Here is a 21635-nt window from a genome sequence, read left to right on the forward strand (position 1 = left end):
CATACAAAATGATCTTTTATCACAAACCATTCCCTTTAAGTACATGTTTTCACAGATTGCAGTTTGCTTAGTTTTGATTTTTCTTTGTTTGTTTTTCCTTTAAGGTTTGTAGTGTACCTGTAAACATCTTAATATTGCAATTTTGAAATTATATTGACTAAATTGCTAATTTACCTGGGCTTTTTTTTAGTAATATTGTATTTTTCATTGCAATTTTAAGCTCTCTTCTGTTTATACACAGATGTTAATTATTATACCATATCTTTAGGGTGATCCAGGTATACCTGGAGATCAAGGTCCACGAGGAAAAACGGGTCCGCCAGGAGAAAAGGGGGATATGGGACCTGTTGGACCACATGGAGATAAAGGTCATCCAGGAAATGATGGTCATCCAGGACCACCAGGTGCACCAGGAATAATGGTTAGTGATGGTTGAATGTAATCAAGGGACTAAGTCCGAATACAATGATAATATGAGAAAATAGTTGTCAAAACACAAATAAGAGATTTAAAAAAAAATATTTTAACTTCTGCTGTGAGTTTTATGTGTATTAATGTGAGTCAACAGGGTTATGGCCCCAACAATAATGTTATGTTTAAATTGAATGTCAACCGAATATATGTACTATGTACACTATATATATGCCCCATAGAGCTAATTTTTTAGCTTCCGAGTAAGTACAATAAATACAAAAAATGAAAACAAATAAATGCAAGTAAATACAAAAATTGAATTCGAATTTGTTTCTAAAGTCACCAAATAGCTGTTTGAGTATGGTTTTTTCCTCTATGTATTTTTGAATGTCTAACATAGGATGAAGGTTACTAGTGACAAATCATGTTGACTTTACAATTAGTACAGCATCTAGATATAGCACCAACATTTTACGCAGTGTTTTACAGAGAATGTTTGATCATTCATAACACAGAAACACACTCACTAGAGTCTATTTCATGCAATTAACCTACCAGTATATTTCTTGGACTGAGGAGGAAACCAGAAACCCATGCGAACATACGGAGAATAGAACAAGCTCAGTAGGATCTAACCCATGTACCCAGTTTTGTGAGATAGCAATGCTAATCACTCTGCCACCATGCCACTATGCCTTCCTATAGTATATTCTCTGTAGAATCAGACATTGTGGCATGAAAACAGCAGCGGGGGCTCATTTGGTCCTGAGGCAGGAGTACTCTTTGTACTGCCTTCATTGAACTCTACCAATCAGTGGAAATCTTTTTCCTAAGACCTGTGGATAACTCTGCAGGGAGGGATTCCCAGTGTGGGAAATGTTGGCCCTTTCAAAAGGCTACAGGAGAGGCTTCTGGGGATGTGTGTCCTTTTGCTTCTGAAAGTCACTGATGTTGGATTCTTATCTGCTGTTGGTGTGCAAAGGATTATGCCTGGGAATATCGTGATTACTGGACTACAAACTTTTTCTTGGACTTGCTGGCTTTGATGAAGATTGGTTGCATAAGGCTCCTGAGGTCCAACTCCATCATATCTCATCTGGATTGTTTGGGCATTAATCACGGACAGATTGGGAAAGTTCTGGGAAGTCTAGCAGTAAACTGGTCTTTATTGGGACCTGTTAGTCTGGTTTATATTTTTATGGTTTCTCATTTTGCTAATTTAGAGACCTTGTATTAGACAACTCTCTAATAAAGATATTGTTGTATATTTCCCTGTTTCCTGTCTGTGTGACTTGACCCAGAAGTCCCATAGGAATGTTTTATTGTTCGCACCCAAACAATTGGGGAGTATGAAGTCAAATCTGAAAATGAATAGTCTGTCTGTCTTGGTGAGCATTCAGATGCTTGTCACTTTTAATATATTTCCCATGTCTATGATTAGTGTTCATTGTGACAATTTTCTTTTTGCAGCCAGATGTCCATATTTTGCAACTTAATTTAATTGTAGAACAGTGAAAAGGATAGCATCATAAGCTACATTAGAAGGATCACCATGCAGCAGTAAAGGCAAATCAGTTTTAGTATGTCAAATAATTGGAGCTGAAGAAAAAGAATGATAGAATTGTTTCTTTATGCCTACAGTGATTAAGAAACCGTTAGAAAAGACTGTATGCTGCAAACAGTTCAGGATTGAGGCCAATTTAGAACAGACGAAGTAACTGAGTAAAGTTAAACTTCTCGGTAGAAATCTCAAAGCAACAAGTGCACTGGGAGTCAGTAGAAGTGAATATAGTCACAGTTCAAAAAATTGTAAACACGAGGAAGAGCGGCATTAGAACCCTTGTCAACCTCCTATGGTATTTATGGGTGGATCCCTGTAGCTAGAGACAATACAATGGTTGGTGAAATAATAGTAGATATTTCACATGAATACTTTGACAGAACAGATTAATCCACTGTGCAAACACAAATGTTAGCAAAAAAAAAAATCTCGATACCCTTGATACTGTAATGCCCATAATGAGGAAGGAAAGCAAGTAATCAATTGTGCAAAAACAAAAAGCAATAAAAAAAAGTATTTGGACCATTTGAATATTGCAATGTCTACAGTGTACAGAGTCACAGGAACTCCAGAGATTTAATGGAGTTGAGAATTGTCATTGTCCAGTGCCAAGAATGGTTTGTCCAGAGACACACAGAAAATCAATCCACAAATTTGTAATATAGAAGCACAGGTTGAATAAGCCGGCAGTTTGCTAGTTCTAGGGAGCTGTTTATATAGAATGTTTATATACCGCACTGGGTGAATCCACTATCCCTTGAATTATTGCATTTAAACCAATGGTATTTGTAAACTTGGATATAAGAACTCTTAAGGGAAGGTGCTCCTCCACTTATTCAACATATAATCATACAAAAAGAAGAGAAGGAAAATGTGTTCAATGGATAATAAGAATTTAATATTTTAATAAATAACTTTTATTGATATGCATTAAAATCATTTATCAAATGAGGAGTATTGTGTCTTCTCAAATATAAAACCATTGTTGATGGAACCTATGTAAAACCAATGTGTTAAAAATAGCAGTAATATCTGCTATACCACGTCACTGCAGGATTCAATATATAGCATCCAATTATTGATATTACTCAGTACTCCTAATTTCAGTATTCAATTTAGTTTTACAAGGCAGGGTCTGGGAACCAGTAATATATATTTTTAAATCATATGAACAGATGTATAATATCATACCACTGACAATAGATTATAGGTGGTAAGCCACTCCCCTAGACCTCTCTCGATTGTAAAGTACTAATCAGGAGATGAAACTATAATAAATTCAGAGTGTATTGTACCACAAGGTCATTATCAAAGTTGAATAACTCTATGAGGGCATTAACTCTGATTTGTGGTTGAAAATAAAAAGGTCACTGTTTATACGAGTGATTTTAGACAATATTCGTGTGGGTATCTCCCCTAGTTACTTTCATAAACCTATTACTAGTCAGTATACAATATATAGATAATATATTCTTATGATGGTATTGAGATATTAATATAAACAAATCGCTGCATAGAGAGATAATGTGCATACGATACTTGCACGAGTACCTCCTAGTATTGCAGTTATCAAATAACCTGTGCTGGCTGGTTAAAATTGTCAGGGTATTGTGTTATTGATTTGATACTGGTGAAAATTTAGCTGCTTTTCACAGGATCATATATTGGTATGTCTTTGCTTTCAACAAGATCCGTGTGTAATTCTATCTGAATACTTTGCCCTATAAAGCCCTGTGTGGATGCTAAAAAAGAATCCAGTTATAAAAACTGCAGTCTCCTATACTGTGTCTTTTTTGGTTGATTACTAAAGCATATTGGAAAATATAAAATTATCAGAAAACTAAACTACCTACCTATCATACCTATCATAGTATAAAAAGGCTAAGGATCGTATTATAGGGTTTTTATAACTGGATTCCTTATTAGCATCCATACTCACGTGACCGCGGCGCCGGTACCCCTCCTCTCTGCTCCGTCTGCACTGAATGTCGGGCGTGACGTCATCACGCCCGACATTTAGTGAGGAGCAGCGCAGAGAGTTTGTTGGCAAGAAGACAGAAGAGAAGAAGGAAGCCGATAGAAAAGGTAAGTGAAGGAACGGAAGCAAGGGGGAGTAAAGGCAGCATGGCAGAGAGTGAAGGGAGAGCACAGACAGCATGGCAGAGAGTGAAGGGGAAGCACAGACAGCATGGCAGAGAGTGAAAGGGGCAAAGGCAGCATGGCAGAGAGGGAAAAGGGGCAAAGGCAGCATGGCAAAGTGTGAAGGAGGGCCAAAGCAGCATGGCAGATTGTGAAGCGGGTCCAAAGCAGCATAGAGGGCACAATGTGATCATAAGGAAGCACAGCATGGTGATGAAGGGGCACAATAATGTGTGTGTGATGAAACAGCGGGCTTGTGGCAATGTAATGTGTGTGTGGTAGATGGTGGCTAACTAATGAGTGCTATTTTGTTTGTGGGGTGATAGTGGGGAAAATTAATTTTATAGTGGGGAATATTAATTTAAGAGGAGTGGTTTGGAGCTATTAATGGAATGTGGGGCTGAGTTTGAGGAGCATGAGGTCTATTTATTAAGTATGAATATGAATTATTTAATGACAGTGACAATTGTGGGAAATAGGTATATTTATTATACGTAAATGCTATTAATTTATTGCTGGGGCTGTTTGGAGGAAGGGAAACAGGTTTGTTTATTTAAATGGGAATACTATTACTTTAATGTTGGGGCTGGAGGAAGGCCTCAGTATTAATTGTGGGTCCTATTGATTTAATGCCAGGGCTGGTTGGAATTTTCTAGATGTACCCATTTTTTTTTCCCAAACAGGGCCCTCAACATTCCAGGATCTAACTAAACAAACCAGCAGCCACAGGTGGTGAACGTGACAAGAACAGATAAGATAGTTTGTCAAATGTTCTAGTGAGACCATCTCGATTTTTGGTGACTGTTCTGCCCAATCTAAGGGGCAGGTCAAGACTGTGTAATCTTTATATACACACTGCATCCTTTATATACTATACTATGGTGCTAGCTGTCCTTCGTAGGCTGACCACTCCCCCTCTAGTGGCTTACCACCTATAATCTATTGTTATTGGTATGATATTATACATCTGTTCATATGACTTAAAAATATGTTCCCAGACCCTGCCTTGTAAAACTAAATAGAATACTGAAATTAGGAGTACTGAGTAATGTCAATAATTGGATCCTGAAGTGACGTGGTATAGCAGATATTACTGCTATTTTTAACAGATTGGTTTCACATGGGTTCCATCATTCATTTCATTTTATTATTTCACTAATAACTGTGGTTTTACATTTGAGAGGACACAATAGTGGGCCTGATTCATTAGTGATCTTATCTTGTGCAAAAGGTAAGATGCTTATTTTTAAGAAGAAACGGGGAGATAAGAGTGAAGTTAAGATGGATTTTCATCTTAACTTAAGAAATTCTTCACTTACGCAGTGGATTTTGCTTCTTATCTCCCTTTTCTGAGCATGCACAGAGTGGATTTGCTCAAGATAAGCAAAAAACGGCAGATAAGATCACTAATGAATCAGGCCCAGTGTTCTTGAAGTCAGTAGAAGTTTTTTTACTGACATAACAAAAAAATATATAATCACTAATATTAATTTTGTATTGGAGAAATTTGAATATACCTCTAGTCAAGATATATTTTAATGTCAGTAAAAAAACTTTTACTGACTTCAAGAACACTATTTTTGTTAGGATGTTTAAGTAACACAAATAGCCAGTGGATGGCTTCGAACATCACAATGAAAGCTGCAGGGATGTCATTGCAATAAATACAGTTATCTGCATGGAATGGCACTATCTATTCTATTGAATGTTTTCCTACTGAACGGATCTAAGGAAAGGACCCTTAAAAGCGTAATCGCCCACCATTGAGATCTTTCTTATCCCTGTGCTGAGCATTTTTGGGCTCATCGCATATTTATTTAATGCCTGCTTACCAAAATTAAAAAAGAGTCTTCCCTTATCCCTAGCATTGCTCATTGACTTTAATGGACTGTGTGCGTACAGGTGCCCGCAAGATTCTAATAGTGGAAAGGATTCCTTTCCTCCGGCAGAATCAGAAAACCCACAGATCACGGTGGGTAGTGATCTGCAGGTTTGTCAACCCCTTACAGGCAGAGGACGGATAGGACTCATCCGTAGCACTTTAGGAGGTCATGTAGAGGATGAATCCCACTCGTTCTTAGCACTCAAGGGTTTTTTGTGTTTTTTTAAATGTATTTCAGATAATGCCCTGGTTCGCAATACATAGTCCTCCACCTTTTCTCTCTGTAAAGAAAAAAATGAACAGGTAAATACTTGGCTATGTTCTCCTGAATATATTTTGCCATGGTCTGCAGTTACCAATTAAATCACAAATTGTGACTGTAATTGGCATATTTGTAGGAAATTAGGTAAACAAAAGTAGTAGCAGTGAAAACAAGACACAATATAGCAGGCATAACTCTATTGCTGTTTATATTTGATCTCTAAATCAATCAGAAGATTATGGGGCCATAAACAAGAAAAGGGGGGGAGGGGAGAAACATAGTTATGCTGAGCCTAGTTGTGGCCCAGACGAACTGACTGAGGTTCATCATTGATCTGTCAGATTCAAAAGGGAACCTAAGGACAAACAGCTTAAGCAGAATTAGCAATAATAAGTTCACTCTGGTTTCAATACCAGAAAGGTCTTAGTGAATATGGATTTCATGCCAAACTGGAGGTTAATGATAGGTAAGAGAATTTTTTAAAGCAGGCACAGAACTACAGCAGTCACACCTTGTCATATAAGATTGGAAGTCTTCCTTATCCATCTTTTGGAACATTGCAGGTGAATATTATCACTGCAGTGCATAAAAATACCAAGAGACTTATTAAGTTGCTCTTCAGATATGTTGTAGCTTCTTCCAAATCACTTGCAGCAGCTTTAGGGATAAGCAGTAATGTGCGAAAAAATTATACATTTTAGCATAGTTTCCTCATTGTCTCTTACAAAGACATTGATCTTTTGTACCAGTTCCCCAGCCACTAAGGACAATTGCTAGATGTTCTCAGTGCAGACGGGAATATTTTCTATCACATGTACCTATCTGTTCTCTCCACTTTCTTCTGTTCAACTCTCAAGATAATTTTACTTACTTGAATTGTTATTGTTTTTATTATTTTTCTAAGTGGTTTTGAACTATCTTTTGGCTGTCCCCAAAGCATTGTGCAAAAGTACAACTATCTTCCTATTGGTATAACTTCATATTACAATGAAATCGAAATTAGAGATAATGTAATTAGGGGAAGTCAAGGATAAGGGAACTAGTGTTTGGAATCTAGTAGATGTTAATAAACAAAGTTCACTAATAGAACGTGCTACAATTCTATACTATTGGTAACACTAGCGATACATGTATATGTATTATGCAGTATGTCTGCATTAATATTGCTACTATTAATGATGTATGAGATATTTTTTTTCTAAACTGCCTTTGTCTAGAAAGAGACAGACGTACATTTATATGCTAAGCATAGATGCAACCAAGCAAAAGTGTTGTATTAGACAGTAGGTTGATTTATGTATGCCTGATGGTTTACAGCACTGATAAAAAGGCGGTGATTATAGAACAGGGAGTTGTGTCCATTCACTAGATGTACTCTATTGATTCCATTGACCCTCTATAGTATAATACTGGTAAAAAATACATTATGAACCATTATAGGAACTATATTGTATATACTCTAAGCAGAACCTTTTTAAGGAGATCTCCAAAAGAGCAATATGGTACTGTAGCTTCCCTTCAACAGAGTTGTAAAACATTTATTCCGCTGTTAAAGGGATATTTCACATCCTAAGTTTCGTTCGCACATCACCACATAGTGTAGTTTAAAATCAGATGGTGGGAATTGTAACTAGCAGTAAGTAAGGGATGTAGCGCTTTCCAAAGTGGGATACAGAAGAAATCTGCTCAAAGAAGGTTGTCTGTGTGGGTTCTCTTTCTCTGCATACTGAAAAAGTGATGTATTTGATTCAAGGGGAACTGTTAAGATGAGATGTGCTAGTATATTTCTTGTATTCTAGCCACTGACACAGTCACAGTAGCTGAAATGAGTTTGCTCTTCTGACAGACATATAGTATTTTGGATATTTGCAACTGTCAAAACTCCTATTCTCTTATGAAGATACGTTTTATTTGAGATTCTAGGAAATGTATTTTCCATATAAAAACATACATCTTGCATAGTAAGGTGAAAAAAATCACAGCTAGATTTGCCTTTTCCTGTAAGAAAGATCTTCTATTGATTTTTAAAGTCCGTTATTTTACCTTGACCACCTATTGTTATAAGAATTTCCAGAGAACCCTTTCCTATGCTGATGGCAAAACACTCTTTGGAAGACCCATTGGACTGTGTATGGTCTTTGGTACAAAAAGGTCATTAAATAAGTCTTTGTATTACACTTTGATATATTGTATAAATATTAATTAAGTCACCTCCCAATATGCCCTTTATCCAAAGTAGATAAACCTAGTATTCCAAACATCTCCTTCTAACTGAACCTTTCCATTTGCTTTATTAATGAGGTTTCCAATCTATGAACTCAGATGTGGTCTAACTAGGTCCTTATATAATGGTATATACTATGTTCCAACACACTAGCTGCTGCCTGTCACTGTGCTTATCAGGTTTTAAAATTACCGTATATTCTATTTAATGTAAAAAAAAGTTGTGCCCAGTTTGTCATTTTGTCTAAATATTTCTTTAGCAAGTTACCATCCTGCTTTGTGTTAATAACTCTATATAGTTAGCTAACATTAGCAGATATGGACACAATATTTTCTAGGTCATCTCAAAGTCATGAATAAAAAGATTTAAAAGGTCAGGACCCAATACTTATATCTGTGGTAAACCACAAACATATTTAGTCCATTCTGAATAAGTTCCATTTACAAATAGTCCTTGTCCTCCAGCTTTCCAGCAGTCCTCTACCCATGTACATACTTTCCCCTACACCTAGTATTCTCATCTTATGTGCCAGCCTGTTATGTGAAAGAATATTGGACACGTTCACTAAATCAAAATATGTCACATTAATTGCACTACAGACAGGAAATTTGAAATGTAATTGCTCATAAAACAAACTAATAGCTAGAGGGGGAAGATCTGTGGATGTCTATGCAATGGATCAGAACAATAGCACCTCCTCAAGTATTATGGTTATATACGTAAATAGCAAGTAGAAAGCATATAGATTTATTTAGACTTCTTCTACACAGGTCAATGAGAGAATCTTAAATAAAGGTAACACTGTTGTTGGATTTTGAGCTTAGAAGGTTCTATTAAAAATAAATGTGTACAGGTTGACTTAAAAAGAGCACTAGAAGCTGACTGTAATGCTATATGCTGTAGATAAACAATTCTACAGATAATGGAGTTTTATGTCCTTAATATTATTATTATTATTATTATTATTAATTTTTATTTAAAGAACTTCAAGGATCCTAAAGAACTCTGGCTATGAACCCTTGCTTATGTACATTATTATCGTTTATTTATGCAGTGCCGCAAAGGGTTCGCAGCACCGTACATAGAACAAGGGACAATAGTACAGGGTAACAGTACACAACATACAGGTATTACAAAGTACAATAAGTAAAAAGTGCAAATAATGGGCAAACAGCACAAAATCGCCAACTCAGCAGAGATCAGGTGCAAAGGCAAAGAGGTAAAAATGACTACACATAGAGTGGGAAGGCAGGGAGGGAGGGAGGAAGGAGAGGATTGAAGAAAGGAATTTGAGCCTGAGCCTACATGAGTAAGGGCCACTAACAGGATCGGGTAAGGGTGGAGATATAGTGACAATGGAGAAGGGGAGAGACAGCAGCAGGAGTTGAGTGACGAAAAAGGAGAAAAGTGGGGGCTGGTGGCAGAGGTAAACAGGAGGAAGAGGACATGAGGATAGAAGGCCATGCTCAAGGGAGCTTAGAATCTAAGGGAGAGGGAGAGACCCACAGGAGACATAGAGGGGGAAGATAGTTGAGGGGATGAGAACACTAATGGAAGAGATGAACATGAGTAGGAAGGAGAGAGGAAGAGTGAGGGGGAAGTAATGTAAGGTAAGTATAGAGGGATAGTAAAGAGGATTAGAGGAGGACAGGGTTAGATGGAGAAAGGATAGACTAATCTGAACAGATGGGTTTTGAGGGAACTTTTGAAGTGAGGCAGGTTGGGGAGAGCCTGATAGAATGGGGTAGTTTGTTTCAGAGAAGGGGGGCAGCACGGGAGAAATCTTGAATTGCGGGAGTGAGAGGTAGTGACCAGATGGGAGTGGTTGTTGGAAGACTGTGGAGGGCGAGAAGGAGTATGAGTGGAGATAAGATTGGAGAGATAAGGAGCAGTGGCATTAGAGAGGGCTTTGTAGGTGAGGGTGAGGAGTGTGAAGAGGATTCTGAAGCGGAGGGGGAGCCAGTATAGAGCTTAAAAGAGAGGAGAGGCAGATGAGGATCGGTGGGAGAAGAAGCTATGTCGGCATGCAGCGTTCAGTATGGAATGAAAAGGAGCGAGGCAGGAGCAGGGGAAGTCAGTGAGGAGAAGGTTGCATTAATTGAAGCGGGAGATAATGAGAGAGTGGACAAGAATTTTAGTGGTATCATTGGAGAGGAAGGGTCTGATCTGGGCTATATTGTGGAGGTGGAAGCGGCAGGATTGGGCAAGGGAATGTATGTGAGGGGTGAATGAGAGGGAGGAGTCAAGAGTGACCCCCAGGCTATGAATTTGGGCTGAAGAAGAGATGATGGTAGAACCAATGGTAAAGGAGATGGCGGGAGGTGGGGGAGGGGTCTTTAGAGGGGGGACAATTATGAGTTTGGATTTGGCCGAGTTATTGAGTTTGAGGAAATATTGGGAAATGCATGCTGAAGAGGAGCCAGAGAAAGAGAATGAGCAGTTAGAGAGATAGGAGGTGAACCAAGATAGGACAATGTCAGAAAGGCAAAAAGAGTAAAGGGTGTCAAGCAGGAGAGGGTAATTGACTGTGTCGAAGGCTCAGAAACGTCGAAGAGGATGAGAAGGGAATAGTGGCCCTTGGATTTGGCAGATAAAAGGTCATTAGTAACTTTAGCTAGGGCGGTTTCAGTGGAGTGTAAGGGGTGAAATTCAAGCGGCAAGGACGGAGTTGTCGGAGAGGAGGTTAGTGAGATGGCGGTAGATTCACTGTTCAAGTAGTATAAAGGCAAAGGGGAGGAGAGAGATAGGGTGGTAATTGCATAGGATGTTGGGATCAAGATTTGTTTTGTTTAGAATAGGTGAGACTATTGCATCTTTGGAGGAGGAGAGGAAAATTCCAGGTGGAAGGGATCAAGGTTGGAGGGCTGCAGAGGGGGTGAGGCGCAGGGGAAAGAGAATTGTGGGAGGATGTACATGCATGAGCTATTGTTAGCATAAATTCACTATTTATATACATGACCTTATCAAATGAGCTTTGTATGTGCAAAAGGTTGCCTTCATCATCATCATCATCATGATCATCATCTATTTATATAGCACCACTAATTCCGGAGCGTTGTACAGAGAACTCACTCACATCAGTCAATGCCCCATTGGAGCTTACAGTCTAAATTCCCTAATATACACACACACAGACTAGGGTCAATTTTGATAGCAGCCAATTAACCTGCTAGCATATTTTTGGAGTGTGGTAGGAAACCAGAGCCCCCGGAGGAAACCCACGCAAACACAGGGAGAACATACAAACTCCACACAGATATTGCCTTTCAATATCTTTTAGTTTGTAATTATAAACTGTGCAATTCTTTACAATGCATTGTAAACACATGTAAATTATATTTTACTACATGTTATACTACATTTTTATTCTTTTCATAATATTACATTTATTAAATGTTGATATAAAATGATTTAAATAACTATCAATGTATTAGTTCAAAGGAGCAGCAGATTTCCATTCATTACTGTAACAATATACATTGAATATTCTATATGATATACTGTAGCTCTAACTCTAATATTAATTTGATGTAAGCTTTACCTGCTACTTATATACCTACATGTGTTGCTATGGCAATCTTTCTTTTGTTGATATATTGCATGTAAGGATTGAGAAGGATTATTGATTTGCACCAAGCAGCATATTTATTGAACATTATATTCTTTGTGTAGTGATGGGTTTGTTAAGCACAACCAGACAAGGATTTATTTATTACAAATGTTTTCCTTATATCTTAAAGGACCACGGAACATGAAATATGAACGGGTCCAATATGAATAGGCATCATGAAATATTTCAACGGTCACAAAGTTAGAAGTACAAGCAGAACCAATATGCTTTGTACAGTTAAATTGGCTTTATTATGACAGAAATAACAAAGATCTACTAAGGTCCCTGAAACATAGTGTGCATTCTCCCTTTGCTTAAATAAAGAACATTCTTAATGGATTTATTTCTAACATGAAGATCCATGTGTAGCTCATGAATTCTATTGCTGTGTCTACATGTGAACCTGGAAGAAGGTTCAGCTTCTGATTAGCTTTGGTAAAATGTATTGTGTGTGTTTGTATATTTACCTGGTGTGCACCCTGCCTTTATATTATTTACTTTTAAAAATGCAGCAACACTCTTTCTATTGGGTAGTTAGTTGGGATCCCTCTTATTTTGTGCTGGGTGGATCCTTGAAGTAATCATTTCTACCCGATGGAGGACCTAATATGCAGAGCAGGGTACAGCCAACCATTGTGTTGGGCCTGCCCCACCAAAGTCATGTCACTGCTTCTTTAGGGTGACCAAAATCTGAGTTCCAGCAAGGTAACTGTTGGCACTGGGGCCTTGAGATGATTGCTGAAATTAAGGTACTGTAGGCCACAGTAGGATCAGACCTAATAAGAACTATCCTCTATACTGGAAGCTCCATTGTGGAGGACCAATGTCCTCATGAAAGCCAAGTATGCACATATCAGAAGGGATCTGTTTTTTTTAAAAGACATTTTAAATAGGGCAAATGTCCTTTCATTTATGTTTTCCTTTAAAGATGATTTCAAATGTATGAAGCGTGCCCTATATGCAGGTAGTTTTAACTTTATGAAGTGTGGAAAAAAAGAGGGTGGGGCCTGGAGGACAAGTTACAGTCCGCTCTGTGTAGCTGTGGGTGCTGACCCAAGCTTTACCCGCAAAACTGAAATTCCAATCACCAATACATACATGTTAGCTACATAAGAGCTGCTCCAGGTAACTCACTAATATCAATCCAGTGTAAGACCCAAATAAATCAAGTGCCCACCCAGCAGTGTAGGGTTTCAACATGTTTCCTTTTCACTCAAGTATCAGGTAATAAACTAGGACATTTCCAAGTGTCCTATGGGAATGTGTGAGCTTGTAAACACTAGTTATGGCAATGTACAAAACAAGGTATCCATTGTTTATAACTTGCTGATAACTTAGTCATATAGCTCTCTTTTTTTTTTTAAACTTCTCTCAGTTTAATACAGACCACACACAGAGACCTCTAATGTAATATGACCAGAATATGCAGCAAGCATACAATCATTTATCTCTGTGCAAATACACATCAGCCCTTCACATGGTGAAAGACTGATCACAGATCAAATGGGATAATATGGTACAGATAGAAGACTGGGTTGGATCTAAGGGGAAATGTTATTTCAAACATATCTCCATTACCAACTAGAAGTCACAAAAATGAACATAACAGGGTCTGCATAGGACTCAGAAGCAATTACTGTGCAGCATTTTATTTTGTGCTTACTACCTTCCATTCATCAGAGTAGATTCCTCCTCACATCATAGTAGAATATCTTACTGAATAGGAACCTGACAAAGCAAATATCAATCTAGAAACTGACTTGATATAGTGGTATCCTTTAAAGATAACACCAAGCTATCTCCGATACAAAGATTTATTGCATTTCATGCTGTACTTTTGTTTCAATTATGCAAATAACCACAATAACTTTCTCCGCAGACACAGAATATTTCATTTGAAGAAATGAAAAAATATATTAAACAAGAAGTTTTACGAATATTTGAAGGTAAGAAAGACCACATGTAAAAAATGAATATCTAAGCTACCTATCATTACATCCTTTATTCATGTAGTTTCAGTACTCTGCCATTAGCTAGCCCATTTGTCAGACTAGTCCTGACTTATTATATACCGTACAGCATTTGTTTTCTCTCTTTTTCTTCTGAGTTTACGCATCCTTTTTATACTCAAGATCCTATTTTATGTAATTTAGCTCTTTAATCACCCTGGGCCTGATTTAGAGTTAGGAGCAAATCCAGCTAGAATATGTAATTTTGCACATTGGCAAAACTAGAGCTAGGGGAGGTGGGCAAATTTATAATGTGCATAGAGATTTAGAGTTGGGAGAGGGCATGTACTAGCTCAACTCTAAATCACAGTCTAAAAATAAATTTTCCAGTATTTGCTTGCTACATGCAAAAGCAGGCTGTATTTTCCCTGCATGCAAAAAAATAACATTTGCACCCATTACTTGGGAACAGTAGCTAAAATACCATTATGTCAGGGGTTGCACTTATTACAATATCCAGAGTGGAGAGGGGCCTGGCAGTGTCAGGTCGCCCTCCCAAGAGAGAAGAGCACAGTGGGGGTCTTACTGGGCATGTGCAAATCCGCAATGAAGACCTGGGGGTAAATGTATCAATCTGCGGGTTCTTCAACACCCGCGTGTTCAGCCTCTTCCGCGATTAAATTTCAAGCGGCGCTGCATTGTAAAGGGTTAACTTCCCTTTACAATGTAGCGCCGCTTGAAATTTAATCGCGGAAGAGGCTGAACACGCGGGTGTTGAAGATACATTTACCCCCTGATTTCTGGTCCAGGAGGTTGGAGTTGTCCAAATTTTGCTATGAAGCCTGGCGATTTCAGGCCATACATTGCAACATGTTTTGTGCAGTGCAAATTTGCACTCTTTAGTTGGATTTGCTCTTAAGTCTAAATAAGGTCCATTGTCTCCTAATGTGTCCAGTCAGTCATCGTTTTTATATATCATATACCTGTGTAGCAATAACTTTGCTATTTACTGAAAACAAAAAAAATATATATTTTTTTTTTTTTTAATTTTCTTTATGTTTGTGATGTTTTCGCTTAAATATAATCTGGTATCATTGATACCCTTAGAGTACAGTTTCACATGATATTTTACTGCTGTGGAAATATGTCTATGTAGGTCACATGCAATACACTCTAACTGGACATACAACATGACACTGTACCCCCAGGATAACATGATTATTGGACTTGATTATATACACACCTAGGGGGTCATGTAGAGTGGGCGGAAAAGTGCAGTTTGCTGTGTATAATATGCTTTTTTGAATATGACACCTACCTGTATGTGATCTGCAATATCAACATATGTGACCAATCTTTGTGGGTTTCCTCTGGGTGCTCTGGTTTCCTCCCCCAGTCCAAAAACATGCTGATAGTCTAATTGGTATGTGACAAAAATGGACCCTTCTGTGTTATGTTGCTCCAAAACTACTAAGACTTAGATGAGATTGCTTGGTGCAGGATTACTGTTTCAGTAAAGCTTAACTGTGATAAATATATTAAAATATAATCAAAATCATTTACAAAGTGACAAGATAAATTCTTTATATTGTTATAGTATATTTTTAACTGATACATTTCCTTTTATAACCTATTAATGTATTCCTTATTTACATAGAAACACATAGGCAATGCGTTTGCATATCTTTATAAAATAAGCCTATTTATGACATTAGTGATTTGCAGATTAGCTCTTTTACGTACACTTTCTCCTATGATGGTCATCCTCTTTATACATTTGTACATTTGGATGGTACATTTTATTTTGATGATTTTTATTTCTGCATAACTTTTAATTAAATGAAAAAAAGCAAACATTGTTACATAAATAAACAGTGTTCTAGATTAAGGGAACCCAAGGCATTTCTTGTTTACTAAACCAAAGAAGTCTGACGGGTTGTGGCCAAATTATGATGAAAATGGAACTTTGTATTGTATTACCAAGCAAAAAAATATTTGAACAAAATATGCCTTTATTTACTCAACAAGAAACTGGCTACAAAACAAATTTTGATTTCAAGCTATCTGAACTTTTAGTATAATCTCCAATTACAGTATGCATGTCCTCTTGTATAAATATAAGCACTTTCCTTTATAAGTCTAGTTGTAGAATCATGCAGGCACAGAAATAATATAGAAAACTACTGATTATGTCCACAAACTAACATTTTGCATGTAGTTGAAGCATTGCCATTTCCGTAGTCTCACCAAAATTACAGACCCCTCTGAAGAAAACGGACAGTGTTTTCTGTCTAAAGCGGGGGAAAGAAAAGGAGTATTTTCAAGGCCAATTCATTTTGCTTTACATCAAATTGACTAACCTGAGAAATTGTCAGTTGATTTCATTTTAACCTATTTTTAAAAGCAAAAAGCAAGTCTTTAGCTAAATACAATTTCTTGCTTCATTGTGCAGATAACTGTTTAATATCAAAAATTGGTTGCTTCTGCTCAAAAAGTCCATTCTTGCTGCCCTGTGGGATTTTAAATTCCATATTTAAATGAAAATTAAGTGAAAATAATTCATCTTTTATATGAGATGTTGTTGTAGTCTTACAATCAATTAGTGTGTGTGTGGTCAAAGTATCGTGCAACAAAGAGGTTTTAAAAGCCTCCAATTGCAGTTCATTTTGTAGTCTGTGAAACCCATAGCTTAGCACAACTAATTGACAACTCTGGTAGCACATTAAAGAAATAACTCAATAATGCAGAGCCAAGTGCTAAACAGTTATCTCTAAAAGCATTTTAATAGCAGGTAATTACTGCTTCAGGCATTGATTTAATGAATGTTGCTCAAATCAATTGCGCTCATACCTGACTGTAGTCAACCAACAAGCTACATTTATAAATGAGGACCATGTATTGTTATTGTTGTCATGTATAAAAGAGGTATTTGTACTGCTACATCCATTATTCTGCCAGTAGCTCTTCTACCTGTGTTTGTGACGCTGACTGTATGTTTATTATAACCTATTAAATACACTGGTCCAAACAAATAGTTGGCTTCCAGGGTTGTACAGTAATTATGGAATACAAGGATCTGACAATCAGCACAGTGCACCGTTTCCCATAGTTTACCAGTAAGGTAAATTTTACACCACCCTATGTTCTTTCACTGTCATGTCACAAACTGCCAGAAATGTTAACAAGATATTCTATTATTTATTTTGGCTGTCAAGTGAATTAAGGCAATAGGGAGATAAGAGTCTATACTCACTAGCCTTAAAAGTCCAGATATATAGATGCAAATGTAACTATGGATGTGGATACCTGCCTAGGTAAAATCTAAACTAAATGTAAAATCTAACATTTAAATCCTGTCTCTCACATACCACAGATGCTCTGTTCACCTGATCCACCATGGCCCCTATAATCTCTAACTATCCCATACCTGTCTTTTGTACACTACTCACGCTTGCCTAGTTTTTACAGTTAGTGGTGTAGCCAGTGCCCTGATCTGATCTATTTTGCAGTGTATGTGGCTAAGAATTTAATGTGGGACGGGGATGCATCGACAACACTTCTGCATGTATGAATAAGACCAGTGGGATTTGTTTACAAAAGAGCTTTGGGGGGACATTTCAGAGGCTTTGGGGACCCAAGGGATCAGCCAAATGGGACACAAGTGGTCAGCAGGGACAGGCTGGGCTGGGGGGCAGGGGGGCATCTGCTCCCGGGGCCGATTTCATAGTGGGCTACTTTGGACTTGATCACTGGGCTCCCTGCATTTTTTTGCTTTAAAATAGGCTGCTGAGTTGAGACTTGCCCTCCGGGCTAAAATTTGCCAGCCCTCCCCTGGTGGTCAGTACAGGATTTAATGTTAACATAGTAAACATCATCAGATATTTGATAATATGTTCTACATGCTCAATCTAAATGTAAATATGCAGACCTATAAAAAATGTATTTATAGTGTAGATCATGTGCAAGTGCTGTAGTGTATTTCAAATGGGATGTGGTTGTCTTATATGTGCAGTTTCTGTCTACTGCACACAAATTCTGATCTAATGGTCCACTTGATTACCTGTCACTAAACATGCTCTGAATATGATGTCCTATTTTATCACTACCCATATAGCTAACTACAAGTAGAGATGTGTGTTTTTGGAATTGCTTGTTAATATCATAACTGAGTTTAAGGAAATGATCCTTAGAGACATGATTTTTCCCCAAGCCTTAATCATGTATGCAGTTGCTGCTGCTGAATACATAATCTACCACCACCTTGAAAACGTATGGGGATAAGTAATGTACTGCATATTTCATAATGCTTTTTAATCCCGGGGAGAAGGCTGTCCACTTAAACAGGATATATTCCTTCCAGTACCTTAGGGAGAGGTGCAGATCAAAGCTTCTTTTATTTTTGTATTTATCCCCAGTTTTCATAGAAAACTTTAGCTTTGCTAACATCCTATGCAGTACAGTCTCAAAACCTCCATACAGTATACGAAAATCAGTAACATATTTCAATGTAACATTTTCTCCCAAACCACAAATTGATATACATATTACTATTTACCAAACAAGTATATTGGTAGTGGAGAACTGTCTAATAAATAATATTTATTAACCTTTGTTCCCAGGGCCGCCAATACCATTAGGGGACCATAGACAGTGTTTTTAATGACCCTCATTGTGTCCCCACATGAAGCGCTGTCCACGGACATGAAAGCAGCCAGAAGCTTCTTACATGTGAAACTGCCCAACCCTGCTCCTCCGTGCCAGTGTTAAGCTGGGAGTGTGGCTCTTGGCTATGATATCACAGCAGATGGGGACAAGTAGAGGATGCTGTCCCCATCTCCTGCCTGCCAAAGTAAGGGGCAGTTTGGGGTTGGGGCACAATGCACATGAGCCAAAAGCACATTCCTTTTAACTGCTGTATCTGATGGCTGCTAAATCAGTTTGAAGCCATGCTGGAACACGGGTTGTCTCATGGGCTGCTTGAACAGAGTTACACAAATATCAGGAACCTATTTCAACATTACCATTTTTTCTGGTCTTTGAGAAGTATAATTTGCAGCCAGGGTAGCAAGCTTCAAAGTTGTATGTTTTATTATTATTACTTTTGCCTATCGATGAGACATAGACAATTCAAAACAGCCTAAAATACTACACTTACAATGGATTCATAAAAATTGCATTTTATCTGCATTCTACGATTCCAAGAGCATACATACCATAGTTTCATGGGATGTGAGTACACTGCAGCTCCTCTGTGGGTACAGATCATGAGTTTTCTATGTTATAATAGTGAAATGTATTTGTTTTAATAATCACTGTGCTGTGATACCATATGCTGACCTGTTAACTCTTTGTTAAGCTACATGTTTTTGGCAAATCATACAAGTCAGTCCATCTAAACATTTTTTATCAGGTGAAAAGCTCTTGCCCAGACTCTAGCAAAAATTGGGCGATCAGAGATCTAGCAGTTTCCAATAAAACCTCTGCCTTCACTGATAATGGTCCCTTCTTCATTTGTAAATTGTAGAGAATATGCTGTTCGGTAGCTGCTGTACAGTCTGATTTTCTGGTACATTTACAATGAGCATGGCATACTCATACTTGCCTACTCTCCCGGAATGTCCGGGAAACTCACAAATTTCTGGGAGTCCTCCTGGATTCCCGGGAGAGCAGGCAATTCTCCCGAATCCTGGGCAGCGCTGACCCACCCCCTGATTTTATTGGCCCAAAATAGTGATGCTCGTTTTGGGGCGGTGGCTAATGATGCGATTCTTTGAGCCCCGTCCTCACACACCCACTACCCCCCAGACCTCCCGGGAGAACACTTGCCAATGTTGGCAAGTATGGGCATACTTTTAAGGGGGAAAAGTCTAATTGCAAATATTGCACCAGGTCTCAAAAAGCTCAAGTTGTTTTGCTGCCTTCAAATTTCTGGGGCTCTATTAATCTAAACATGTTTTGTTTTAAACCCATATCATGGGTTTTAAACCCGTTATATTTCCATTCCCAGAGATATGTCCAAGACATCCTTTATAATAGGTATGCTAATTGTAAATATATCAAAACATGTTTGTCTAATTTTGAAGACTGTTTTCCTCTAATTTAATGACAGCAGCTATAGAAAATCATATGTGGTTGGAAGGTCTATATAAATATATTTGTTTGCTATTATACAATTTTAACTACATTTATTATCAGGAGAAAAAAATCTGTAAAAATGTCATCTGACTTTCTGTGATAATGAAATCTTGAGTTCGCCCTGTGGTAGATGTTTTTTCTCGCAGCTTTTGACTTTATATAATTTATGTGAATATACTGTTCATCTCTTAATCATGAGGTTGAGCTGTCTTAGAAATCACTGTGTGCAATGTGTGCCTCACTGATGGAGAAATTGAACTTTAAGACTTGAGAGTGTCATGTAAATAATAACAAGAAAAACTCATTAAAGTCGTATCTGTTATTTTTCTTTTACTGATAGCCTGGTGCCGAAACTCACGTTTCTGCCTTTATTTCTGCAGAAAAAATGGGTGATTTCCTTTCCCAACTAAAAACCCCAGCTGCCTTATTAGCTGCTCAAGGTAAACCAGGCCCACCTGGAAATGATGGACTTCCCGGACCACCTGGAGATCCCGGGCCACCAGGCCATCAAGGTAGGAAGTGTTGCAGTTATTATAAAAACACTTATAAACTCCCCTGTGAACTGGCTCTAAATCTAAAAATTAAAATTGTATTTTACAGGTACATGTAACAGGTATTTATTTACATGTGATTAAAAAGTACTATATACTAACATACATTATTTCTACATTCTCAGTTTTTGCTGGTTGTAAGCTGCCAATGTGACGTCCCTCAAGCTAGGTGGTGAAGTGTTCTATACACAAAAACATGATGGGTTAATGCCATCCCATCCTAAATTAAAACAAAGACAAAAAATTGGGTTGAAATAAGTTACACTTACAAAATGCTCCTGACCCACCTAAACGTAAGCAGCGTTGCTCAACCAATGCCATTATTCCCATAAGACCTCACCCCTTTTTGTATTTTAGCATTGGAACTATTGGCTGCTATGATAATAGGAAAGGCTGCTGTACCATAGATTACCGCTATTAAAAATGTATAAATTGATCTAAACATTTGTATCACCTTTGTTTATATGTATGTATGTATGTATGTATATATATATATATATATATATATATATATATATATAGTGGTGTGCCTTGAGCAACGGCTGAATAATTTTCTGAGTAAACATAGTTAGCCAAATATGTATTCATTATAGACAAGACGATACAGTTCACCCTCCCGTACAATTTATCATAATAACTTTTAGGGAAGATGGGGGTCATCTAACTTTCTAAAATAAACACTCTTTCTGTCTGTTCCAATGGTTTATCATTGTACGTACCAAACTGATAAAAGGACATTTATGTACCACTAAGCATTACATACACAGCTAAAAATAGACTTACATTAAAAATGTTTGCTTCAAACTACCACACAACTCATTTCCATTTCATAGGAGGAGAGCCCCAACACGATATCTAATCATACATCTACATTCACTGCAACTTTATAATAATATTTTAACTTCGAA

The 21635-nt window shown here is 37.6% G+C and overlaps 1 protein-coding gene across 2 annotated transcripts in view; it reads left to right on the plus strand.

Annotated features, from left to right (window-relative positions):
• The window catches only part of COL19A1 (collagen type XIX alpha 1 chain), a 603039-nt gene that overhangs the window by 562398 nt on the left and 19006 nt on the right, over positions 1–21635 (plus strand). For both annotated transcript variants that reach the window (XM_075202581.1, XM_075202582.1), the window contains exons 47-49: positions 269–421; positions 13972–14038; positions 20557–20688. In XM_075202581.1, coding sequence (XP_075058682.1) covers positions 269–421; positions 13972–14038; positions 20557–20688 — 352 coding nt within the window. The remainder of the gene's footprint in view (positions 1–268; positions 422–13971; positions 14039–20556; positions 20689–21635) is intronic.

This window comes from Mixophyes fleayi, chromosome 3, assembly GCF_038048845.1.
Source record: "Mixophyes fleayi isolate aMixFle1 chromosome 3, aMixFle1.hap1, whole genome shotgun sequence".
Lineage (NCBI taxonomy): Eukaryota > Metazoa > Chordata > Amphibia > Anura > Limnodynastidae > Mixophyes > Mixophyes fleayi.